The 27,956-nt window shown below is 39.0% G+C and overlaps 1 protein-coding gene across 1 annotated transcript in view; it reads left to right on the plus strand.

Annotated features, from left to right (window-relative positions):
• znf827 (zinc finger protein 827) overlaps positions 1 to 27,956 on the plus strand; it is a 98,217-nt gene that overhangs the window by 53,213 nt on the left and 17,048 nt on the right. Inside the window, exons 5-11 of the mRNA XM_028443658.1 lie at positions 692 to 964; positions 9,547 to 9,789; positions 12,961 to 13,015; positions 13,150 to 13,250; positions 21,071 to 21,208; positions 22,655 to 22,826; positions 27,583 to 27,749. Coding sequence (XP_028299459.1) covers positions 692 to 964; positions 9,547 to 9,789; positions 12,961 to 13,015; positions 13,150 to 13,250; positions 21,071 to 21,208; positions 22,655 to 22,826; positions 27,583 to 27,749 — 1,149 coding nt within the window. The remainder of the gene's footprint in view (positions 1 to 691; positions 965 to 9,546; positions 9,790 to 12,960; positions 13,016 to 13,149; positions 13,251 to 21,070; positions 21,209 to 22,654; positions 22,827 to 27,582; positions 27,750 to 27,956) is intronic.

Here is a 27,956-nt window from a genome sequence, read left to right on the forward strand (position 1 = left end):
TTGTGCATTTTTCTTATTCACGGTTTTCGCGGGGGTATTTGAAAGGAACAAGCAAAGGTTGGACGTCACTAGCTGTGTTTCCATTACAGAGTTTCGCAAAATAAAAGCAATGTTTCTAAATGCCGACAAAGTATAATTGTGCTTTAAACGTGTTTCCACTGAAGGTTGTTTTGGGCGGGAGCCTCGTAACTCCCTTTGCTGCAGGAAGATTGGACGCTCCAAACCTCTTTATAAAATTTCATAGTCCTTTGTTGTTTGCTGTCTAATGTGGCACTAATCATTTTAAAGTAAAATGCTTAAGAAATGTCTTGGTCTCCTCTTCTGCACGTTCCACACCATGTTTTCTCAGAGAGAAGTGGTCATGTGACTAGGTACGTCACATTCTGTGACTTGTATTTGCGGAAAAAGTGTTTCCATAGCGCTTTTGCGATAAATTTCAATATCAAAATATAAAAACTTTTTTGAGTGTTTTTTTCGAAATTCAGGTGTTTCCGTCACCAGTTTTTATTGCACTATTTAGATTTTGCGCATTTCCAAGGGTAATGGAAACCCAACTACTGATAATGCAGTTAAAGCTGAGTTAAACACCATGCAGCGATACGCTCGTTTTGATACACCAAAACACGAGAATGCCTGAGCTACTATTCATTTGATCACTCTCATTAGCTTGATTTCTTCTTTTTCTCCTCAGCGGCTAACCAAAGGGAGTCACTCAAGTCTCCGTTCCACTTGAAGGAAGAGCCCAAAGTGGAGGAGGCACTGAGCCCCAGACCCTCTTCTCAGTCCCAGGTTCAGCCCAGTTTTCTTCCAGCGTTCTGCCAGGATGGGCCAATGGCAGCTGCAGCAGCATCAGAACGCCCTGGGCCCATGAAACTGAGGGAAGGAAGCCCCATGGCGAAGAACAGCTTGCTGAGCCAGGATATCAACTTGAAGGTGGCCTCGGAGCTGCTGATTAAGCTTTCAGGTAAAACATGTGCTTTTTGTATGAATGCAACGAGAACCAAGTACATTTTCATACATTTGGTTTAGTGCAACACATTCTCGTGAAAGGTTTACAAAAGTAGGTGCATGTTAATTCCATATCTACTCTATGTTTATGTGAAACTATGCAAGCACACTTTAACCACTATAACTACTTCTAAAGAAATAACAGGTCATGCACTGCAGTATTGATATTTGTAGTTCTGGTCGGCTGCTGACTTTCAGACAAACATGGGAAGTGAGTTTTAGGCCAAAGGTTTAGATGCCGATCGACACAGAAATGTTCTTCTTCCATTAACCACGGTACACCTCAACACTCCGATCGAGGGTTTTTTTAGAATACATTTGAAGGAGAAAACACATTTGTTGTGAAACATCGTTGTACTTGTTTAAAGCCTCTGCTCTAGATAAATGCCTTTAGTATTCTCTGTGAGGATATTATTGTCACAGATTTTTTTTCTCTTCTCACTTAATGCTGTTCGAGCTGTAGTTACTTATTTCCTCTCGCTGTATGTACGACTTACTGAATACACTATCTGTTGACATTATTTAACTCAAAACTCAACCTCGACTTGCCTCTTGTTCCGTGTCAGACGGACTATTTTTGACATGTGCCAGATCTCAACCTGCGCACACCACTCTGACATCATCCACTTCTGCACAATTTGGCCTTTTACACTTAGCAACAACAATGGTTACAAGTCCTCAGGCATGGACAATGTATGTGTGCTGCTGCACTTAACACAGTACGTCTTGTTTTTCTAAAAGCAGGTGTATATTTTAACCTTGGGTAATCATTATGGAAATAACAATATACAGCAACTTATACTGTCTTTATTTCTTAATTTTTCATGAAAATGTATGAGTATTCTTCTTGATACACAAATGCTTTTAGCTGGCTCCCTGAACTCTTAACTTAAGCACAAAAGAACCACCATCCAATTCTAATGCAATTGCTCATACAATGTAAAATGTGCAGAATACGATGTCAGTCTCATGGTTGCTCTGTGGTGCACAGCATGGTTTGCCTCTCCTCACTCTGCTTGACAGATCCCTCACATACCGTTTGCCATTGTTCTCTCTAGGAGGACTGGTGTGTGTGAGTGACTCACTCACTGAGTGCGCTGTGGTACTACACGTGTGTTGCACTACTGTGTGCCCCAGGTCATGTTTCAATGTGTGGGCACGGATATGATTCTAAAGAAAATGTAAGATAAAACAACTAGGCCAATATGTGTAAACATAGAAACAAAGAGGTGAGATTCTAATTCCATTGCAGTACCACCTCTACCTGTTTCTGTTTCCCCTCTCTCTCTCTCTCTCTCTCTCTCCCTCCCCCCCCTCCATCCATCCATCCATCGTTCTCGGACATCCCATCATCCTGCCAGCCTATTTGCTCCTCAAGCAGCACGGCCAGCATTCTTCCCCTCCCTACACTCACACAAGCTCTGCAATGTTGACCTAGGTTAGGGAAAGATGCTGCATCGTTCATCCGTCCACTGGCTCCCTCTGCCCCCTCACACAGTCCTCGGAGCGCACTGCCGCCCATTGCCATGGCAACGGTGGGGGCGGTAGATGGAGAGGGCTGTCTAGAGTGACAGCCTTGACAAGAGTCTGGACCCTCAAATGACCCTGGAGGGGGGGGAGGGGGGGGAGAAAAAGACAGTGAGAAGGAGAGGAGAGAAGCAGGGAAAGGTCATTGCCATTACAGTCACATGTGATTATGGTCATGAGGTTCAAGGGCATCTGCACTATAACCTCCCCAAATCCCCTGTTAAAGGTCAGTCCCAGCACACAATAATCCAGTAAGGATACTTACAACAGGGAAAACACAGACAGAACAGTTCCTTTCAACAGCTCTGTGTTGTTGAAAGGAAGAGTTTTTGACTGCTAAAGTGTCGTTTTCTCCTCCTTTTTTTGCCGCTACCGCAAATGGATGGAGCCTAATTAAATATCCGCTGCTTATTCTTTCCCAGCCATAGAATTGAGCATCCAGAGCAAGTTGGGTTGTCATCATTACTGCTCATTGTGCTGTAACATGAGTTGCATCATGCCTTTAACTAGGTCACATCTTCTCTCCCTGTCTTCCTCCTCTCTTCTCTATCAAACATTTGTTGGTCACTTTGAGTCGCCTTGCTAGTGCTGCCTCCCCCACATCTGTTAAAAACCAGGCTGCCGGTGTCTTGGGGCTAATTACGCAAGGCTAAATAGCCCTCAGCGCCAGCGGCTAACGTGTCCTAGCAGATGGGCTTTGGTGTTGCAGGGCAAGGGAAACATGGCGTCACAGGCAGAGAGGGGAAGGGGAACTGTAGGGCCTGAGGTGGTGCCCTGACAGACTGGCGTCGTGTGGGTAACAGCCGTGCCACCCACTCACCATCCAGCCACCCTCACTATAGGTGTGAAATCACACTTTGTACTCAGTTAACTAATTTTTCATTCCTTAGGAACAGGCCAACAGGACATTTTGCTGTCCCTCCCCTGTGTACAGTGCTCCTTTTATTTCTAATACTTTATTGCGACAAGCAATCCTGACCACTGAGGAGCAGACCTGTAATTAAGTAGTTTTCCAAAGCAGTGCTTTCTATACACAAATCATATACTTTATATAGTGGAGCCCCATTTGATGTTTTATTTCCAACAGTTGCAGAAGGTATTGTATTCAGAGATGCCAATAACTTAGTTATAGTTACTGGGTAACAAGTAATCTGTGTTACTATTTCCAAACAGTAATCATTAAAGTTACTTTTCCAAATCATTTTGCGTTACTATTTTTCATTTTTTTACGTATGCCACAAATCACATGTTACTTACTGAAACAAAATGTGTCAGGTCAAAAGTATTTATGTTAAGTAAATTGAAAAAACAATGTCTTTATTTCATTTTTTTTTTTTTTTTTAAATGTTTGTTACTGTTAAAAATGCACTTCCAATAAAGTGCTGAATTTAACTTAATTTTTGAATCAAGTAATCAGTAAAGTAACTAAGTTACTTTCTGAAGATGTCATCTATAGTCAGATTACAGGTAACTGTGGCAACACTGATTGTATTACATTTTAGAAATATTTTATTCTGAAAGCCAAAACTTATTCAACAGTTTGAGTTACAGTTTCATCCATTGGATAGGGATACTTTTCAAATTAAGTTTTATGATAAAAAAAAATCTTAGCTCATAAATTAAAACGAAAAAGCTGTTGTCAAGCAGATCCGAACATTTCTTAATTATGAACATTATTAAGTTTATCGCTGTCTACATTTTTGCAAACAGTATTTTTCAAATGTCAACTCGGTGATATGGAGAAAAAAATGTTGTGATTTTGTTGCAGCACACTTGATTTGGCATGATTTTTTTTTTTTTTTTTACAGATCGCCAAATATAGTACACTGTGACTATGTCTGCAGTTTGGCACCACATTGGTAGAAACATATGCCATTCTGCTCTTTATTTATTTTTCAGCAGTTCATTTTCCCTCTATTGAATAGATTTTTTTAAAGCTCTTCATTGATTGTGCATTGTGATTTTTAATTGCAAACTCGTCTAGTTAGATGAAACAATTGAAATTAATGCATTTTTATACATTTTCTGGTGGAACAACTCATTCGACTGTTTCAAAATTTGGCTTGGGTAGCAAAACACATTGTAGAGTAGACTGCCTTGGTCAGAGAAGCAGAGTTTGTCTCTGCCCTGCTTTGCTTTTATAAATCTTGCGTCTGGTTACAGTACAGCACAGCCTCTGCATGCCTGGACCGTAAAACATTGCCTTAGTCTACATTAGGAGAATGTATTGCTGTACTGGAACTAGATCAGGCAAGTATTCATCAAATGGTTTGTGCTCCATTATAAAATGTTTATTATTTCCTGCACAAACAATTCTAAAAAGTATGCGATAACACTGCAATACACATAGAATGTGAGTCCTGCATTTAGCATTAATAAATCACATGTATGTATATTTTAAAAGATAGCTTTTTTCATGTAAAGCTCATCGTTTATCTGTTGCCAGGCCTTTAAGTTTCCCTTGTTTACCTTGTACATGTATTATAGCTGTTTAAGCTGGTTTGTCTAATCCAGTGTTACTATCCTATTCAAAACGTGGGCATTAGTGTACATTATTACCTTATATTAAGCTCTACACTACTTTAACCGTGTCCTTACCATGCCCTCTCTGTGTGGCCGCGTGCTGACCTTTCTTACACCCACCTCCCCACTCCAATACCCTGTCTCATTGGCTGCTCATCACTGCCTATAGTGCTGTTTACAAGAAAGCAGGGTAGTCGACTCTTGCCCCTTATTGCATTTGACTCCTGTGTTTTTCTTTAAATGCTGCAATGGTTAACAAAACATATCCGTGCAATCACTTGCCAGATTTCGTCTTGACCTCTAATGATAAAGCCTTCGGAGGCTTGGATTAGCTCTGGCTTCATTCAAAAGCTTTTTTTTTTGTTTAGGACCCCTTGATTGAGCCATATCTGGTTCCTTATGGGCCATTAATCAAGCACACTGCTCTAGACTCTAGACTTTCAATGAGTCGCAGTTTGCGACTCATTGAAAGGCTGAACTACTGAACACTAGCTGGTCGAGGATCAATTGTAGCAGCAGCTGTCTGTGAAGTCTGCAGGCAAGGCTGCTGTGGCTCCCACATGACACGCAGTCTCCACACTGCAGCCTTTGAAGCGCCTGAACTCTTCACCCCTGTCTGAGCAGGTCGGCTAGAGAGCAGGAGAATAGAGATTGAGAGAGCGAGGGATGGGGGCAGGGATGGAGAGAGATGTAGAAGAGGAGAGCAGGGAGAAGGGTAGCTCAGGATAACAGGAGGTGGAGGGGGAGAGGTGCAGAGGTTGTCATTTAGGCTCTAGCCATTCTTCATCTCTCTGTCCTCCCCCAGCTCTTCTTTTTCATTCTCCTTTCTTCTTTGCTATTTTACCCTCGGGTGTTCTTTTTCCTGCCACTGTTTGGCAATTTTCCCGTCTTCACCTATCTAACTCTCCTTTTCCTTTGTCTGTCCACCTGCCTGTCACAATTAAGTTCTTTAACATAAACGCGGTACATTCGATTTACTTTGCATGCAATCAATTGCTAATAGCTGCGAGTGTTTCTCTCCAAGTGCAATTATAATTCTGGGCTGAGTGTGTATTGTCCTACTCTATAAACTCAACAAAGCATGCTGTCAGGTCCACACAGATTTAAGTAGACACTTAAGGTCAAAGTTGAACACTAAAAACAGAACATCACACACAGCCCGGTCACTTTCAGTCCATCTCAAAACCTGCAGTGTTTTGTGAAGGAGTTCAAGGAATCTACAGAGTATTTATACTAGTATGCCTTACAGAATTCATTAATGCATGTTGTAAAAGTGAACCTCATACTGCTATTATATTCTTTGGTCTATTGACATACTGATGATATAAACAGGATTCCTGAACTCTACCTTACCCCCAGAAATATTATTAAAGCTTGTTCAAGGATGCCCTTTCCACAAAATACCCACTTTTAATGGAGATATAAAAGAGTTGTTTTTTTTTTTTTACAAATGTGTTTTTCTACCTCTAACATATATCAAAATGTAGTGCCTCAAAATCATCAAATATTTGATTTATATCAAATAAACATAAATCAATACCAATGTCCAAAATAACAGGAAAAATGCAAACGAATACACTTTTGTTAATGCACAAACCACGAGGGAAAAAAACTTTTCGTTGAACACAATTCCTCTCATTTTTATAAAGGTTTCGAGACTGTAAAGTATAACTCATCATGCATCTGGAGCATCACTGACTCTAAAATAAAGTTGTGCTGTTTATCCAGGAAATGCACAGAAACCTGCGTTTCTGGCCTAATGGCAGTTGATGTATCACAGAAGAGGTTTCTACACTAGAGGGGATGACATATCGATGGTTAGACACACACACACATGCTCACACGCAAGCTAGATTTGAGCAGACTAAGGGCTGCTGTTATGGCTCCAGAACATTAGGTCATGACCCCAACCAAAAAGCCATAGCTATTATCAGTGTGGGAGTGAGGCCATATTTTCATTTTTTATTTTCTGACAGGTAGACTTTTTCTCACTCCTACTGTGATGGGATGCTTTCAGTGTTGTCTTGGTATATGTTTAAGATCTAATGTTTCCTTTTCTCCTTCATGGCCCTTTATGGGATGGATGTTGGCATGTTTATCCTAACACTGTGACCTTAAGTACATATAGGGTCCTTTCCTTCATTGATGCATTTCTGTGTGTTTCTGCAGAGTAGTAGTACACTCAGCCACTCAGTTAGTGTGGTGATCCAATGATGGAAGTGTGTGTGTGCGCGCGCGTCCTCTAGTTGACCCCTTGCAGTGCAGTGCCCCCTATGCCCCCACCCTCATTTCTCCTCCTCTTTTTACCGTACTATGCTTCTCTATCAGCAGCCTCTTCTAGGTTACTCTTGGCCAACTCCTAGCACCTGATTAAGGGATTAGTGGTGCTGATGGTCAAGCCCCCTCCTCCCCCCCATGCTGGCTATACCAATCAACCAATCACCTGCAACTCAGGAATAATGCTTGGGTGGGAGCGGTTCATCTTGCTTTCATACTGTGTAAACACTGAGTTAGTAAATACTCTTACACACAGATAGAGCCCTGTAGGTTTAGTCTTTCACTCCTGTTGGCCTCGTTGCACCGTTAATTAAAGAACATGAAAGGGAGGCGGATGGCAGGGTTACCCAGGGGTTACTGCTTTTCATCTTCCTCCATCCTCTGTTTGCCCCTCCCATTTTTTTCCAACGTCCCTGGTACATACATTCACCCCATAACCGCTTCCAGTTTTTTTGTTAGTGCTGTTTGTCATGACACTGAGACGGTGTCTCCTGCTATCAGTCTGGTCAAAGATTATCCAAGTTTATACTACTGATTTTTCCTTGGTGACTATATTTCTGTATTTTCTATATTAGCTCAGCATTTTTAGTCGATCTAAACAAGTTTGTTTAACTACCAATACCACTAGAGGGGCCAGTTCCCTTAAATGTCTAGCTATTTCTATTTTTCTTTTAATAGTTTCCATTTTCTATTCATTGCCAAACTTCCACGCAGTGAGGAGAAGCAGATCAGCTCGGGACATTCCTAACAGCAACCATCTCCCTCTTGGCTATTTTTAGGCTGCCTCCCTTTTTGAACTTGTTTGAGAAGTGAGTCAATGGGTGTTTCACCCTTTCAGACCACAGTTTGTGTGCCGGAGAAAAAGAACGTTATCTATTGTAAACACGGAGTCGCTGCATCTTAGGCGCTACTGTAAGTGCTCCACGGTCTATCGTGTCCGCTCGAGTAAACCTATATGAGCTGCCGCAGCCATCCCCAAGCGACAGTCTGACCGCCTGGTACCCTCCTGACCTAATAATCACACAGCTAGATGCTAACCGGCTCAACGCAGCTTTTGAAGCTGTTGTTTTGAACACTATTTGTATATCATCCTGTATATAAAGTGTTTATTGTACACAAGGTTTATTTGTTTACCACTACAAATAGAAATAGGAATTGCATCTTTATCGTGAGTTAGACTTCAAAGTAAATATGTTTTTGCTGTTAAAACTGTTAAAAGTGATGAGTAAACCTGTTTCACCCTCTGAAAAGATCATTTTTAAGATCAATAATAGCTTCTCTTCTGTCTTTCAACCATGATGAAGTCGTATTATTGTGTTCACATTCCACTACATTTATACTGTGCAGATAACCTATTACTAGTAATGTGAGGATAATTATGACTGATTTTAATTAATATGCTAATGCGTGTACTTGCCATATTGTAATTGTGCCTTTTGTGGCCTAAGCCATGCTAGAAATACAAAATATTGTGACGACAGGAGGACAAATACACAGTTAGCTATACAGTACAATTCTTGTTTTCTTCTACAAATATTTAAAAATAAATACATGAATGTAAAATACACTTGATTTACATAGTGCTTTGCTTTTATGACCAAGTAGTTTACAATATCAGCTCATTCACACTCCAATGGGACAGAGCTGCCATGCAAGGTGTTAGTTGACCATTGGGAGCAATTTAGGATTTAGTGTCTTGCCTAAGGACATTATGACACAATTGAACCCACAACCCCTCGATCACAGGAAGACCCCTCTACCACCTGAACCATGCTCGCCCTAAACTAATTTCTGTTTAGTTTAGAATGTATTGAATGTTACAGAGAAGGATTAAAGAAGGCAATGGATAAATGAAAATGTATGGTATTTAAAAATAATAATAATTTAAAAATCCCTAAGATTGAACTTTGTTTAAAAAAAAAAAAGTGTTATAACTTAGCCTGTGGTAAACATTATATTTAATTCGGTATGCAATTGATTATTGTCGCACATGAAGAAAAAAAAGCACAATTTTGATAAATATAATTAACTTTGGATGGAATATTGCAAGAAAGTTCCATTATTATGCTTTCCAGGTGCCACATTGAGTTTTCATAAGGTATTAAATGGCCTAATATAGTATTGGGTCAAATGCAACAAATTCTATTCTGCAGGAATTAGTCTGTTTTCAAGTTAAACTTAAAACTGTAAATGTCTTTTTGTTTCCTGCAGAGAACAACAAAGATGCCCAGTACCAGAAGGTGAAAGTGAAAGCAGAGCCTATGGAGGTGGACCCACCGCCTTCAGAACTCACCCCACCTGCCTCCCATCCGCTTGCCTTCAGCACTTTAGGGGCGAGCGAGAAGAGCGAGCCGATGAATAGTCTCTCTGAGACGTTGGCTTGTCCCCAGAAAGATCTCTTCTCCCAAGACATTTCGGTCAAAATGGCCTCTGAGCTGTTGTTCAAATTGTCAGGTACGTTGTTGTCGGACACCACTGCCGTCAGTCACACTGAGCTACCACAGATCCAGTTCAGCGTTCTGGCTCCCAGCTCTATGTTTTCTGTGTAAACCTTTGACAACTTTGTGGTACTTGACTTTAAAACCCACATGATCCCTTGTTCATCCGCTTGTGGCTTTCTAGTAAAATCGAGCATTTTTCCTATGCAATGCTTCCTGCCTTTGGGCCGCACGGCCATGAAAGTGACATTGAATCAGCCATTTGGATTGCTAGATTAAGACAAATCTTTGAGATGCATCCATCATCCTTCAGCGATAAGACAGGTGAAACTCTGTTGTGCATAGAGCTGGGGGTGGGGGGCCCTTATGTAGTCCTGGGATGCGACCCCAGCTCCTGCCAGCATCCTAATTGCTTTGCCCAAACACCAAATACAGAAGAAAAAAAAAGCTATCATAAAATGCCCCCCTCAACCACCCTCTGATTTCCTTCTCACACGTATTCACAAATTCACACGTTGCCAATCTTTCTTTCCCACACAGTCTTGCATGCACACCTTTACACACTCTCACTAGAGCCCATGGGGAGTGGTGTCTGCTCAAATGCCCCCTCGTATCTCCTCCTCTTTTTTTTTTTGTGTCTCTCTCTCTTTCTGTGTGGCTCCCTCGACTCGTTTTCAGACATGCCGGCTCAAGCACACTTGGCTGCACACGCTACCCCCCTCCCGCATCTCCCTCCCTCCCTCCCTCCTTCCCTCCCCTTCACCCTCCCTTTACATTTCTCCCGTGCGGCATCACCATGGCAACGTGGAAAAAGACCTCTGTCCTTGGCGAGCGGTGTGACGGAGCGGGGTGTTTTGGGCAGAGCGGGGTCTGTTGCTGAGGGTGGCTACGGAGGGCATCGGGGTACACCGTGTGCCCACTTTGGGAGGCCAGAGCATCTCAAGCCTGGCAACAATCTCAGCCGCCCCCTTAGAAGTGGTTTTGAATGTGAGGGGAACTGGAATAGAGTGGGCTGCTGTCACACAATGAGCAATCAATATGAATTACCCAGAGCAGTAGGACCTCAGAGACGCATCAGTAGCAAGGTCGCTCTGAACACTGAGATGATTGCAGCTTTGAAATTCACTTCAGTGCGTCGCCTTGAAAATCACACATATGGCTCCGTTCTCAGACATTTTGTACAGCACTCTTTACTTTTGAATACTCTAACCTGTGATCTGTGCTCACATTAGATGGGCAGGTACTGACCAATTTAACTGTTCTCGCCTTACTTATCACTCAGAAAACGCTCACAGTTATCAGGCTTGAATGTAGTGCCCAGGTAATCGTACATTTTTTTATTTTTTTATTTTTTAAGGAGCACACAAGCTTTCATTCACACTTGGTATAAACAGCACGATATAAGTGGGTATGTTTTTCTTCTGCTAACATTTTCTTTTAGAAGGAAATAACCTCATTTCCTGGTACTACATCCACATGGAGATATTTCCCATAAGGCCTTTTTCCCCTGGGTTAGGGAGCACAAATGTACTGGCTGTGGATGCTGCTACATCACCCCCTCAACAGGGGTGTTGAGGCTGTCGATACACATACGCTTTTGCTGTATCTTTCTCATTTCCTCACTCTAGAAATGCATACACGTCTTCTGTCATAATGCCAAGATATCACCAGATAATCTCAAGACAACGACATCTAATGGCGTCATTAATTGTCTTGTTCTAAATATTACTTTGACATGTGAGAAAAGTGTGTTGCAGATGTTATAAAAAGGCAAAATTCACAGTAGTTTATTTTAAGTCTTAAAAGACTCATAATAATTTATTGAATAAACGTCATTTGCAATCACTTTAATTTGGCATTTCTAGATCAAAAGGATTTTAACCAATAATCATAATGAAAGGAAGGTAAATACTAACTCCTCAGTATAAAATTCAATGTTCTTTTTGCTGACACACTATCAGTGCTACGCATGCGGTGCCAAAGTAAACACAATAAAATTAGTTCAAAACTACACAAAATTCCAGAAATATACACAACATAACAGGAGAAATACAACACAAACTGTCCACAAAATTACAGAAAATTACATAAATATACAAAATACTAAAAATACTCAAAATAGCTCCAAAACACACAAATGACAGATGCACAACCTACCGAATTACATAAAAATACACAAAAGGACAACAACATAAACAAAAAATGATTCCAAAAACTCACTAAACAACAAAAAAAATACACAGAGTGACTTCCACAAAACCCCACAAAACAACAAAACACTCATAATTAAAGAATAATACATAATATGACTGCGAAAACACACACAAACAACAACAAAGACACAGAAACCTCTTGTTTTTTCCTGTGTTGATGCTCAGATCGGTCATTAGTCTAAATGTTGACATTAATTCTGATGATGTGGCCTTCAGATCAGACTATCACATGTTTGTGGCCCTCACTTTGATAAAAGTTACCCTTGTCTAGAGACAACATATAACCAAACTTTCTTGTTCTGGACTTTTGGATAAAATTAGTAGCAGAAGACAACCCATCAATGTTGAATTGCAGACAGATTTAGCCAGTTGTGTACATTGGTTTTCTTTTCTTTTGTTTTTTAACAAAAAACATTTCCATACTGGTGTTGATGGGCTTACTTATGCCCCTTTAGGTCAACAGACCTATTAAAAGGGCTCCTACCACTCCAGATGGCCAAGGACCCCTGCTGATATGACAAACCTGTAGTTTATGAGCCAAGCTTAACCTAAAAACAATGCTGCAGTTTGGTGCCAGCGCTGTCCTTGCACTGGTTTTGTCCACTAATCTGTGTTTTTTGGGAAGTTGGGAACCTATTTACAATACTATTCAAATAAATGGCTGCTCCCATCTAACATTTTGTTCTTCAGTCAACTTTACATTTGAATATAGAGTTTCGTTTTTGTTTTGTTTTTGTTTTTTTTAACTCTTTTTATGCAATTTACAAATAATATCAAACAAAACAGGACAAAACAGCAGAGTATTATAATTACAAAGATTCCCATTCACACTTGGGTCTTATAGATTGTCCATTTCTGATCAAAATAGCAGAATATAAAGTTTTATGTTGAATTTTTCAATACAAAAGTGTAAAGATATAAGCCTTAGTAGAGATGGGCAAGGGTTATTTAATTTTTTTTTGTTTTTTTTACAGAAAAAGTGAGCAAAGCCAACAACTACAAGGACGGTAACATGGTGGGACTCAACAGGTGAGTGAGTTTAAAGCTCAAGCAACGACTGCTCTACATTAAAATGTCAGGATGGGCATTCAGGAACAAACATGCTTCAGCGTCGGTGTGTGGAGCTGCAACTCTCGGTATAATATTTCATCTGTCTGTTTCAGTCCGTTCCTGGATGAGTGCTTCAGACAATCACCCTTTAACTCTCGCTCCAAGAGCACTTCCCCCGCAGAGGCCAGCTCCTCGACCAGGGTACCGTTCCTCGGTAAGACATGTTACACACAAACACACAAAAGAAGTCGGAGAAAACACGAACGAATCAATACCAGTCGTAGGTCAGGCCACAGTTGGATCTGTGATATTCGCTCACGCCGTCTCTTTTCTCAGTTGCAATGTGAGCACTTGATAATTCAATCAGGTTTGTAGAAATGGAATTATTCACCAACCGTCTACATCTAGTTGCTGCATTTTTTTTTTTACTTTTCAGCATAATTTCTATCAAGTAATAACTTTTTGGGCTGAATTAAAAAAAGTAAAGTGAAAAAAAGTATTACAACTGGTAAATCTGGAAAGCTTTCCCCAGCACAAAGACAAAAAGAAGTGGAGTGGGAATGAATCTGCATTTGGACCAAACAGTGACATAGATAACTGCCAGCAGTCCATACCACTGCATCATTCATAGAAAAGTCTCAGAATCTTCATGTTGTTCTCACTGGAGCTCAGAGAAACATTTGATTATGCAGAGATGCTCATTATGCACACACGTTCTTTGTACACACAACACATAGTCTGGATATCCTCCTCTCTGACACTTTAGTCAACACCAAGCAAAGTTAACACTTCAGAGTTTGTGTAAAGCAGGAATGAGTTCTCACCATGTCAGGTCATTGCAAAAAATCTCTAATTATTTGTGTAAACCTAAAATTAAAAGTCCAAGAGTTGATGAAATAGATATTCTGGATGCTGAAACAGAACTCTGTTATAGAGGAGGAGAAGATTCATTCAAATGTAAACCAAACTAGTCCCTATTACCGTCTATTCATAAGAAACTGTCAAAGCTCACATGAAGCTAAGCTGATTGTTTGACAAGATTTCGATTTTGAAGCTCGAGAAATCACAATCATCTGTTCGTATAATCATGTGTGGCTGGTTTAAATCCCATTGCACAGAAATCCCCAGACAAAGTACACCAGGTCCAGCACAGAAGGAAGGAAAAAGATTAGTCACTAATTTATGTGTAATATTTTTATGTAAAGCTGCTGGAGACCACAATGTTTTTCATCAGATGAATCCCTAGTGTAGAACTCATTGATCAATTAATCAAAGATCATTTGCTTGAAAAAAAAATGTAAAGGGTTGAAATTACTGCTCAAAAGTTTGTTTTGAATCTAACTGTAAAATGTCTCTTATTGACATTTTTGGAAATTTTTTGTGCATTGCATTGTGGGATGTGGAGTCCCAAAGACGAGTGCTTCATTGTTATGGCACATTCACACCAAACACGTCAAAAGCGGCAGGTGTACATTCACAATATATGGTGGACGTATTTCTAGGGAGTGTTGGAGGTCCCGCGCCTCCTGTGCGGCGCATTTTGAAGCTTTTTGTGCGCGGACGCTTTTGACGTGAGTCCAGTGTCTTCAACGCGGCCGACGTTGGAGTTGGGATTGTTGAACTTTTGGCGCATATCGTGGCACGTCGACCAATCAGGAGCTTTCCCCCACCGTGACGTATTCAGAATAATGAGAAGAAGAAAAAACACTAACCGGAGACGTGGACAGGTGTTCTTCTGCTGGAATAGAGCACCTGTGGTTGGTGTCCTGGTAGGAGATGCGAGCGCAAACTGAGCGCAGCTCTGGTGAATCCAGAAATGGTGCAGAGGCACAAATAAAACCAAGCCACTCTCTGGATAATGTAGAGCCAATGAACGAGAGTCGGGGGCGGCGTGTTCAGTAAGGAACTCCAAACTATATTCTCCATTCACCCACACTTCTCTATAGCCCTCTGACATCACAGTGCACTCACTGAGTCACACCAAAATACATCTGACCGGAAACACCGCCTTCTCAACACAATAATGTTCCCCACCACTTCACAGTCACTGGGTGAATTATGAATGTAACTGATCGCCACAATATCATCCATTGTATGAACACCACCAGCAACAGAGAAGCCCCTCCCCTCGACACGCGTCCCGAGCATCTTCGTGTGTTTTGCCTGACATGGAGGACAGTGATTTGCTTAAACACCATTTTTGTTCTCGTTTGTTCACAGTATTCCCCCGTGATATCTTTTTATTTTTATCTTTTTGTGTAAATGCCTAAATAAACATTTGCCATTGTTTTGCCACAACTTTCATTTTGTTAAAATCCCAGAAATGTGTTGGGAAGTCACTTTGGCCGAGTTTATAAGGGTAACACAAGAAATCACGGTAAGAATAAAGTAAAAACACTTCTATGCATCCGTCTATGGGACTCCACATCACACGATGCAATGCTTGAAACTTTTCTAAAGATGTCAATAAATGGAGTGTTTACAGTGGAGAGGAAAACAAGCTTTTTCAACCAAATGATCTTTGATTTAGGCTACACTGTCTTTATTTGAAGAAAAAAACAGACTCCTGCTGCTTTATTGTTACTAACCAGTCATTGAAAAAGTAATTCTCAAAATACAGTTTATATTATTTAATAAAATAATAAATACAATTTGAATAAACTTATTAAAAAAATGTTTATTGTGTTTTGCTGTAACAATGCTAAAAGTAAGCAAGCCTTTACAGTTGTTTTATTTTTTTGTTTTTTTTTGTTTTTGGATCTTTTTTTTTAATAGTGTGTTTTTTGTTAGGAGCAACTTGGCTTAAGGATACATACATCTTGTAAACTAGCATTGTTTATCTCAAGTGCCAGTAGGATTATGGGATTTTATTGCTGGAGGAGCTGTTTTGTGACCCAAATGAAAAATCTGAAACTTAAAATCGCCCGAGCCCCCCCGCCCCCCCCTCTATAGTCTTCACTAATGCTTTCAGCTCTTCACTCTTTATGTATTGTAGGAAGTGTTTGAAAGCAGCGCACTGGTTGGCCTTCACTTGGCTCAAACACCTCTCCGAGCTTCCTCTGGCCTCTCTGAACTCTCACACATTTCCCTAACCTGAAGGCTGTGCCCCCGGGCAGACCCTGCTCTCCCTGCTCTCCCTGCACTCCTCTTCCCTGGCATCCCAGAACCTTTCTTCGTGTTCCTTTGGCAGTGAGAGATCCAGAGGTTAATTAGCTTGTGCCAGCTTTGCCTGTCCCTCTGCCAGTTAATGAAAATCTGATTGGCTTCTGGGTGTCAAGAGTGTCCTGAAAGTTAATTCACCCAGTCCACCTCCTCTTCCCCCCTCCTCCCCTGTGAGCTTAAGCTTCACTCCCAGCCTCTACTGCTCTCTCTTTTCCATTTTTTTTTAACTACTGTTTCACATGTTTCAGTTCGTCCATGTAGTCTTGATTCAAATCTCCATGTCTACATTTGCTCTTTTTTATCGTCCCTTGATCTGATCCTTGGTAAACATTCTCACAGCAGCTATGGAGAGGCTCGCTATCTCAACACTATTCCAGTTCACTGGTCACAGAGCTGCTATTTTATCCTGTCATTTCATACCACCTCTCCTACACAAGTCATCACACTTTGTGAACCAGCAGGTTTCCTCAGTCATGTCTCAGGTTATTTCAGGTATCTATCGTGCCCATTTTTTCCCCCATATTTCTTGATTTTCATCCTCATTTTCGCAATACTTCACGAATGCAATACTGAAATTGTATATGTTGTAAACTTCTGTGCTTATTAACAACTGGTAGTAGAAAAAAGTCAATCCCCTATCATTTTAAAGCACAATTGGTGCAAAGAATATTATATTCTTTAATAATTGCCTAATTTTCACTGTACTGTTTATCATTAAAACTGGTATTATGATAGCGTGACTACCTCATTAGCTTGTCTTTAAACAGAGAAAACAAAGTGAAGTGACTGATTTCAGTTGCTTTTTTTCCCCTCAAATGCATCATCAATGCAGGTTAATAATATTGCAAGACATCTTATTTTCCAAAGATTTTTGCCTTTTTAAATTTTATAAAGTGATATTAACAAAGACGCTCGCTTTAGTGAAATGAGTTTCACATTATTATGGAGCGCAAGTTTAAAGAAACTGTTAAAGAAAACATGTAAAGATGCAAAATTGGAATAATAGATATTTGATTCTAATGACTGCAGCGCAAACCTTCATTTTAAACATGTGGACAATAAAAGCAACAATGTAATATTCTTTTTTGAAGCCTCTGAGCATCTTCAGCAATGTAACGCACACACAAAAAAATGCTTTTCATCATGGCTGCTAATGAAGCGTGAGACCAACAACTCTCATGCTGAGACGGAGCTGAAAAGTGTGAGCATTTTTCCTTTAAGCCAGTAAGCGAGAATAAACGAGTAGGAGTTAGTGTGATAGCATTGTGACTTTAGGAGTTTGCGCTCTCCTCCTTTCAGTCTGGGTTTTTAGCACAATTGTGCATTTCTTGTTTTTGTCCCTCTCCTCTGCTGTACTTGCACTAATTGAGCCATTAACCACTTCAAGGCTTTGTACCACACCCTAATTGGCTTAATCATCTGCCTGGTGTCTGGGTCACGGCCTTGGGCCTGCGCCGTCCGACTCCGCATCATCTCCAAGGGTCACATGCACCAAGAGGGAGGGGCCACACAAGAATGTCTATAATTCATAGAACAAGCATGAGTGCATTGCAGCCGAGCAGGAATCCTGCTAATGTAGGTCAGCCCCGAGGTTAGAAAGGTCACACGTCTCAAAATGACGTCTTTTTCAACTTAGGCCTTTCACAACCAGGCAGCCCTTCAAGCTGCTACGTCAATATTTTTTTTATGAGATAGAATCATAGTGTACGCCTCATTGATCAAGAAATTGAAGATAATTTGTTTAAAAAAAAATTTTTTAAAAAGGTGTAGAAGGTTCAAATTGCTTCTTGAAAGTTTGTTTTTATCTCCTCCGTTTGTTGACATTTCCCTGCATTGCATCGTGGGATGTGGAGACGGTTGCATAGAATTTTTTATTTTATTCATCTTTTTTTACTTAATTCAGATATAACAAGGAATACTGGAAACAATCTAGAAGATAACTGCTCTAAAGTGAATCACTGACCTCCTTGTCTGATGAAAAAAAATGTAAGAAAACACCAAGAAACACTTTTATGAATTGTTTACGGGACTCCACATCCCACAATGCAATGCATGAACATTTCAACAAATGGGAGTGTTTTACAGTGAAGATAAAAACAAACTTTCAAGCGGCAATTTCGACCCTTTTCCTTTCTTTTTGGAGTAAATGATGTTTGATTCATTGATCTATTAGGCATACAGTATTTTATCTAATAAATACATTAATAGGGGTAGCAGCTTTAAAACAGAGGCATGTTGTATTACTCCCAGTCTGTTTGCATCTGTCTGCATGTTTCATTGTACACACACTTCCACAGGGTAGAGTTACAGGTTATAGTCCAGCAGTTAGACCCCACCATCTCACACAAGCAGGAACCCAAACCATGACCGTATTCATCTTCAAATGTTGGGAACAGTCTTGCTTCCAACTTTTATTTATTAAAACTACTTAGGATTGTTGCTTAAGTGTTATTTTTAAATCAAATGTTGTTCTCTTTCTGACCATTTCAGGATTTGTTGTTTTATCTGTCATTAATGTTAACCAGGGGATTTCACTTTTATAGTTACAGATTTGTGTTAGATGGTGTATTTTTAATATTGGTTGTTTCTCCTAACTTTTGCAAGTGAGTCAGAACCCAAAATCTAGCATATATTTACCCCGTATGGTACATTTCAAGCTATTACTTAAATCAAACTCACCGTGGCTTTTGTTTGAAATTTGCAAAATTTTATAGGGGTTGAAATCATGCGACGCAAATGGAAGTGAATAAACAAAGACTCGCAGCATAAATTCAACCATGTGCACACAGAGGGCAGAGAGGAGCTCAGAGAGAAGGCTGCAGGTTGTGTGCGTTGGTGCAATAGCAGTGAATTGTCCTTTCACACCACCATCTGCTCATCACTTGATGCAAAACCCAGTGCACGAATGTTAGAAACATTCTCTGCTTTTCCTCATTTTGTTATTCTGACTCCAAATAGTTCATCAGACAGCCAGACTGTATTTTATGTTTTATTTAAGACAAATGCAGCACAGTTTGGTTATGTCACTTTAGAGTTTTAATGATAATGTCAAAGTAAAACAGCACTGTAATCCTGCAGCCATCTCATTAGGTTTATTTAATGGCACGAGTGGCTGACAGTCATTTTAAATCATACATGTTAGTGATCTACGTATTTGCTAAACTCTTATTGTTGTTTTTGTCAGAGATCAGTGATGAGAGGGGAAGCAGTGCACAGTGGTCAGCAGCTTCAGTTCTCTGCCTCAGCGCACTGTTGACATTAGGACTGCCTTTACATTACACTGCACTTCATCCGCAGGCCAGACCAGAACAGTCTGTCAAATGGTGCGAACACAGTGCTGCTCTGCTGCTGTTTCACTCAAACCAAAGGGAATATTGATTTTGTTTTTTTTTTAATTATTATTTGCAGATTTGCTGTGAATGCATGAGGAAAAAATGTCACATTCTTTTTACACTTGAAAAAATACTGAATATATTTACATTTTTGGCAGGAAACCCTTTTAGAAACCTATAGAGAACCAAAAAAAGGTTCCTTTTCATAGTTCTAAATGTTTACTTACCATTCACATGATCACTTCTATATCTTCTTATTAGGCATGCTAGAATGTTAGAGAAAATCACATTTCCAAAGTAATCAAGCAAAACATTGCAGAGAGTCCCTTAGATTGAAGATTTCTGTGTTGCTATCGCACACCACATTTATACCGTACAGGAAGCAACTTTTCACCCATATGTTGATCCTTTCTCTTTACTTGTTAACATTTAAGTCCTGTAGGCCATTTTCAGTACTTTACACCAGTCCATCTTTACAGCTTTGTAATTATTGTTGTAGAAAATGTTCCTTCAACTAGAAAGTTAAAAAAAATATGATTTTGTGCATTTTAACTGCTCCAAAAATTGCATTCCTTATTCCTTTTGCTGCATTAAAGTTCATTAGATCTACATCACATGTGAGTCTATGGCTGTATTCAAAATGGCATACTAACGTACTACAAAATGAGTATGTAGTGCGTTCACATTAGATAGTATGAAATGATTGAGTACACAACAAATACCCTGATATCTACTCATACTCGATGCATTGCGAGCCGAATGTAAAATCGTTCCAGGACCGGTGTCATGGACTGTGTACTGAGATCGATTATGAGCATGCACACTACCGGAAAATGAATTTTTGCCAGTTCCTCTGTGATTTTTGCTACTTCCGCCGTGCTGAGTGAGTGAGTCGACAACTTGAGTAAAGTAATAGTGTCTCTTGCAGCAATCTCAATACGAATAGGAATAGTTAATTTTCCAAAAAAAACATGATTATAATATGCATTGCAATAAATAACAGTTAACCTAATGTAACTTTACAATAATAAGCAGTTGGAATCATATAAATTAGCAATCTGATCACGACAATCATATTTTTTTTTTTTTTTATCATTGGTCGATTTTTTTTTTATCAATGGTCGACGATGTAATGTTATATATGTTGTATACATCTACGATGTTAGCAAACGTCCTAATCATAGACATATCTCACGCTAACAGCCAGTGCCAGCAATTATCACTGAAAATACCTCCTTTGTATCTATTTATTCCTTTGTGTGATTTTTACAACTCTGTCTTTATCACGGTGGGTTGGTGTTTAGAATATTTTCCAACATTAATTTTTTTTTTTTTTTTTTTTGTCTCCCTATTTTTGGAACTGGAACTAAAACTTAACAAAGAAAACATTAGTCACACTTATCAAAGCGGGTCTTTGTTTTTACACCAACCTGATGGGTTCAGTTTTCCACCTGCTGATGCCTCTGTACCTGCTTGTGTCAGCAGTCACTTACGAGCTTGTAACTATGTGTGTTTGTGTGTGCGCGCGTGTGTGTTACAGACTCCGAAAAGGACGACAGTGAGCCGGGTAATGGGATTGCCCAGTGGAGACTAAGTGAACAGCTTTTCACTTGTCCTGTTTGTGGGAAGGTTTTTGGTCGACAGCAGACGCTCTCTAGACATCTGTCACTACATACAGGTAAAAAAAACTACAACAATAATAAACACACAATCCTTTCTGAAATTATTACCATACAAACTACCGCCGCCTGTTTGTTGTCAGACAGTTGTTGTACTTTAGTGTGTCCGTGCTGCCCGCAGTAAGTAAGTAGGGTTGACTAGACTAGATTACCCTTCCTTTAAAGAGATTACTACCATGATTAGTCTCACTGGGAAAACTGCCCGTCTAATTACCCAGCTTGAGGGATGCCTCGTACATACACACACACACACACACACACACACACACACAAGCAGTCCTTCCGCTACAGCTAAGATTGGTTCATTCCTTCACTTTCCCTCTCACAGGAGGCTTCCTTATTCCCTCGTGTTCTGATTACTCTGTGTTTTTAAACCTGGCCTCACTTTGCTCCCAATTGATCCATTCTGCCCCTTCACTTTATTGCTCAATTCATTTCTCAGTCCTTATTAATAAAAACATAAACCGTTATTATCCCGTCCATACAAATTTAATTTAAAGCTAATGAGCGCTGGATTATACAAATATACAAACAATAAACATCCATTGCTCTGTTGCACTACGTAGCATTTTGCACTGCTGTACTTTTGCACTGTATGTACTTTTAATTAATTAAGATTTTATTGTCATTTAATTTTTTTATGTGTTGTAACACCATTCCAAGCTGCTAAAATGTCATTGTATGACTTGTCTTGTACAATGACAATAAAAGCTTAGGAAATCCAACGCGGCCTGTTTTTGGGGGAGCAAATCCAAACGTGTGTACTAATGTAGATTTGTGTAGCAAACGCCCCCCTCGCGCACACACCATTGGGCATGTTCTCACATTTTGGGCGCGCACAGACTACACGACAGGCACACACACCATCTGAGAGTGTTGGCTGCGAACAGCTTGGCCACACCACAGAGAGCAGAAGTAGGGGCATATGTCAGTGTGATGGTCTTTTTGGTTTCCCCGGCGACATAAAGGTTACTTGGCTTCGTGTCCTTGGGGCAAATTCTGTGTGTTGGTGTGTGTGTCTGAGCATGTATGTGTTTGAAGGGGAGGTCGATGGCTGAGAAGAGTTGTTATGGTAATTAGTTGTTGTTTGTTGTTGAATAAATTAAAATAGAATTCCACACAGAAAGTAGAGGTGTTTGAATTGTGTCCGTCAGTCGTCAGTCAGTTTTTGTGTCTTCCTGACTTATACTGTATGTGCGTAACTGCCCTCTTTATAATTTTGATTCTGTTTCTTATCTCAAATTTCCTTTCTGCTTCTTCTTCTTCTTCTTCCCAAGATCTGATTAACAGCTGGGGTCAGGCCAGGGCAAAACAGGGTTAGGCATTAAGTAATTAGATTTAAGCTTTCTTTAAAGTCTCTGAGACTCACAGCAACTTAATGAAGTATCATCTGAGGTAATGTGTACAGTAACCTGGGGTCTTGTGTGTGCGTGTGTGTGTCGCAGAGGAAAGGAAGTTCAAGTGTCACCTCTGTCCTTACGCTGCCAAGTGCAGGGCCAACCTCAATCAGCACCTGACTATCCACTCTGTCAAGCTGGTCAACACAGACGCTGAGCAGATCGTCAGCGCTGTTACAGCCGACGCCACCGAGCGCAAGAACTGCCCGTACTACTACAGGTAGAGACCACTACTCCCACTGTCCCACTGTTACTGTTTAAGGAATGCAGGTCAACAGAGGTGTAAAGAGTACTTGTAGAAGTACTGTTACTTGATTGGAATTGTACTCATGTACATGTACAAGTAAGTCATACATAAAATACTCAAGTACAAGTCAAAAGTAGCTCAATTAAATAGTACTAAAAGTAAAAGTTAATAGTTACTTTCACCCCTCAATGTTTATTGTTGGTAATAAATGTTGCCACGGTTCCCTTACATACAGTAAACATCTCATGTATAAACAGAATCTTGCACAATTGGAACTTTATTTATTTTCCACAAAGGCATCTGTATAAAATAAAAGGTTTGTCAAAATGTACAATTCTTTTTTAAAATAAAATAACACCAATTAATTCAATTTTGAAATAAAATAAATTCTCAGGCTATAAGTATAGCTACATTTATCAACTCTATAACTGAGAAAATAACCAGCATTCAATGCTGTTTAATCTGATTGGTCGGCTATGATGTGATGCATTTTATTGTCGTTTTGTCATTTTATTTTTTGCAGTTTCACGATGTCTGTTGATGATTTAAAAAAAAAAGTGATAATAATAATTTACTCAATAATGGTTGGGTGTAGAACTGTAACAAATTATTTCTTTTAAAGCGTACATAGGTACAAGTAATGATTTAAAAATATACTAAAAAAAAGTACAAGTACACATAAAAGCAACTCAATTACAGTACAGGGAGTACTTGTAATGTGTTACTTTCACCTTTGGGGGTCAATTTCATTTTAAAATTACATTTACATCTTCAATTGCAATTTGATCACGATTACAGTGACAGGCATTTTTCCCATTTACAGTTAAATAACAATTAATTTTTATCCCCTTAAAATCAATTACAATTATGTTCTCAATTACTAAAGTTCTATTGCTATTGGTGATGTGAAATGCAGACTTATATCCTTATATCCAGTAACCCTTATATTAATTTACCTTATGCTGAATATATCGTTACATGAAATAGTTCAGACCAGTTAGGTTAACTTTTTCGAGGCCTTTTTCTGTGACGACAAAAAGTTTCAATGACAGAATTTTCATGCCAATTACAATTTAAAAAGTACATTTTCTGATCTCAATTACAATTAAATTATGATTACAACAGCAACTTGTTTTTTAAATTACAATTATAATTACGCCATAATTGTAATTAATCATTAATTATACGATTACAATTATAAACCTGACCTGGCCTGGCCAACCCTGGCTCTGACTTGTCGGTCATAACATATTTTATGGCACTGGTAGATCAAATCTAGATATAACTGAAAGACAAACTTTACCCATATTTAAAAAAGTTTTAAAATAATATTTTTACCAATCTTAATGTAGATATCACGTATTTGCTAGTGTAATGAAAATGTCTTGATGTACCTTTTTATGTAATATTTCTGTATATTTTTAACTGTCTTTACTTTTTTTCTGTTCTTACATGTACTAGAATCTATATTTTATTTTTATTTTTAATGGATTCCACGAACATTAGCTAAAGGGATCCAATAAACAAACAAACAAACAAATAAGGCCACTACAGCTTATAAAGATGCATTGGTGTTTAAGGTGCAGCAACAACTCAAGCCCTTTCACAACAAGAGCTCATCAAACAGGCTTAACTGTAAACACTTCCTGTTACTGTTAAACAATTAAAGAAATGCTTCTCTTAATTAACAAAATAAACATGAAGCACTCTATGGTTTTTGCAATCGGTGCAGATTTGGAGTTGTAACACACACTAATTGACTGGTTCTGGCCAACCTTTGTATCACCACTGCACGATGTGGGATCTCACCTAACAGCAGTTGGGAAATCACAGACTACACGGTTTGTTGAACCAACTGAAATAAAGAGATCAAACTCCTGGGAAACCCATGTGAGTGCTTGAGTTTACAGTCCCTGTGCTGGCTCTGTGAGACAGGATTCATAGATGGGATGTGCTCCCACTCTAAAAAGCCCACAGAAAAATGTTTAGCCCAGTCTCACCAAGTTTGTGACAATAACATAAAATGGACTAAAAAAAATGTGCCCAGTGTAAGGTTTTTCTCTACCTACTTCCCAGTTCTTTTAATTGAACAGCTCAGAGGACAGATGGTAAATGGTAAATGTACTTGATTTATATCGTGCTTTTATGACTACACTGAAGTAATCCCAAAGTGCTTTACAATATCAGCTCATTCACTCATGGGACTGAGCTGCCATGCAAGGCAGCAACTTAGGATTCAGTGTCTTGCCCAAAGACACTTTGACAGGTATAGACTGGGATCGAACCCGCAACCTCTCATTCAGAAGACGACCCCCTACCACCTGAGCCACAGTTGACATTAGTAATTCTATTTCTCAGTGTAGTTTATTCTAGTTATAGAATAGTCAGAAGTAAAGTTTATTTTAAATTCCTTAGATTTGTGAACATTTAATTAAGGAAAATGTTTTGTAATAATATGAGGTAAATTTGAAGATTTTGAAATAGTTTTGAGTTTATTTCAACCGTGTAACATTAAAAATGGCTGCCATCATGCGATATAAGCACAAAACTGATAAAACCTTGCAAATATTGTTGAGTTTCATTCACACAATGATTCATGTCTTCTCTGTCATGCTTTCTTTCTCCTGCGGGCCGAACTCAAAGCTCAATGCCCCCCCCCCCCCCGGGCCTTGAGTTTGAAACGTGTGATGTAGTGTCAGGGCCCACAAAAGACAGAAATAAAAGAAACATCTTTCAGTAACAACACCATTTTCTAATTTTAAGTGCTGCAGTGCACGATATTTACATGTTTTTGTTCGTGCACGTGACACGTTTTTATGTTCGTGCTGCGTGTCACTAAATTATTGTGGCGCTCCCTGGTGGCGATAGTAAAGTGATGCATTTTTATTTTTTTATGGGAGATTTCTCCATCAACTAAACCCAAATGAAGTGTTGTAATGAGAAGCAATCAACAAAATAACTTCTAATGGAACCACATTAAGTTTGAATGTCATGCACGAAAAAAATGCGCAAGTCATAATTGCACGCACAAAATGTATGCGTGCTGCAAAACAAAACTAGGAGATCAGATAATAATACTCATACTGAATGGATGATAAAAATGTGGTGATTATTAAAAATCAGTACTAGGAGTGAAACGTCTTTGCTTCTTCCTACTCCTTTTCGGACAAGATATTGTATGGAGTGTATGAGAGTTTAAGGTATATTTTTACATTGTTGTATATTTGAGTTATTATGGTATTAAATTATTGTTTGTCCAAAATAAATACATAAAACAATAGTACAGGGTCATGAAATCCCTGGAAAAGTTATGGAATTTGAAAAAATTATATTCCAGTCTTGAAAAGTCATGGAATATTGTAACTGTTTTGGAAATATAGTCTTTTTTATTATCATCTTTAAAATATTTTGTATCCCAAAGATGTGAAGCGTTATCTCAAAGTGAAAGTGCTGCATACATCAGCTGGCATACGCTAAAACCAGGAAATGCATACGCAACAAAACATTTTAGTGCTTCAGAATTTATGTCATGGAAATTTGGTAAAATATTTTGGAAATGTTTTGAAAAATCATTGTGAAAAAAGTGTGGGAACCCTGATAGTAATCAGAATCAGAAATGTTTTAATGGCCAAGTACAGTTTTTAGGACAGTACAAGGAATTTGTCTTGGTAGTTGGTGCACAAAACAAAAAACAAAGAACAAAGAAACAACCCAGCAACAATAATAATAATAATAATAATAATAATAATAATAATAATAATAATATAATAATGATAAATATAATGGATGAGGGATGTTAATGGTAATTGAAATACTGCAGCTGAATTTGGCTCATGGTCCACTGTTTGTGCTTAATGGAAATTCCAACAGTCCTTACCTACGGATACCTGGGCCTAAATGTGGTAGGCAGTGCTTAAATATTAATTATGTCGTGATCAATTGTTTTAAAAATTTTGTTGGGAGTTTGATTTACCTAAAAAAATGTCCAATTGTTTAAAGCAGATATTAGTTCTCCTTACTTCTCCTGCAGTTTAGTATGTGTGATGTTACTGACTGGATATTAGTAAACTTTTATTTTATTTTTTTATTTATAGAGTAACTGATAAGTTCACACAGTGTTTAAGAAGTGCAGTTCACATGTTAACATGTTTCATGAAACGTGAAGTTAGTAATGTTGAAGAGGTAAAGCCACAGATTTGTTTGTTTTATTGTTGTAATCTGTGCTTTTAATTATATATTTTATATTTATCTAAAGTTTAAATAAATCTGAAACAGTTTATTATGAAACAGATTGATTTATTGCTTGTGTTCATTGAAAAATGCATGACAAGAGGCCCTTGAACAATTAATCGCATATTAAATCGCATTCGCAATATTGAGGGAAAAAAATCGCAATTAGATTATTATTCCAGAATCCTTCAGCCCAAGTTTAAATCCTCCATTCACTAAAGTTTTGTTGGTTTAACTGGTATAGTGATGTACAAACCACAGACATCTTGGAATAGGCAAGAGAACGAACACAATATCCCCCCCAAAAAAAATTGCCTTTATACTTTTGTATGTGGCTTGTGTTTAAAATGCACATAATTTAGAATAATTTATGAAGTAATATAGCCGCTCCATACCATTTATCAAATTATGCAAGGAAAAATAACACGAAAGCTGACGGTCTCGCTCCTCTCGTTCTCACCCTCGTCCTCCTTTTTTTTGCTCTCTCTTCTCCGTCCAGCTGCCATGTGTGTGGTTTCCAGACGGAGCTGAATGCCCAGTTTGTCAGCCACATGTCTCTCCATGTGGACAAGGAGCAGTGGATGTTCTCTCTCTGCTGCAGCGTCTGCGACTATGTCTGCATGGAAGAGAACGACATGAAGAACCACATCAGTGCCGGACACACGGGTGAGGAGGGCTGACAACAGTTCACACTGACTCTCTTACAGAAATCAACCTGGCAGCTTTCATTTACATAGATTTGTTTCTATTTTATTTATTATTCTTTTGATAGAACAAGCAAAAAAAACAACAAAATCACAAACTTTGATTTCCACATTCCTACAACATTTTCATTCCTGTTGTTCTTAAGCAAACATAAACATGTGAACTGTA

The sequence above is a fragment of the Gouania willdenowi genome, chromosome 1 (assembly GCF_900634775.1).
Source record: "Gouania willdenowi chromosome 1, fGouWil2.1, whole genome shotgun sequence".
Taxonomy (NCBI): Eukaryota; Metazoa; Chordata; class Actinopteri; order Blenniiformes; family Gobiesocidae; genus Gouania; species Gouania willdenowi.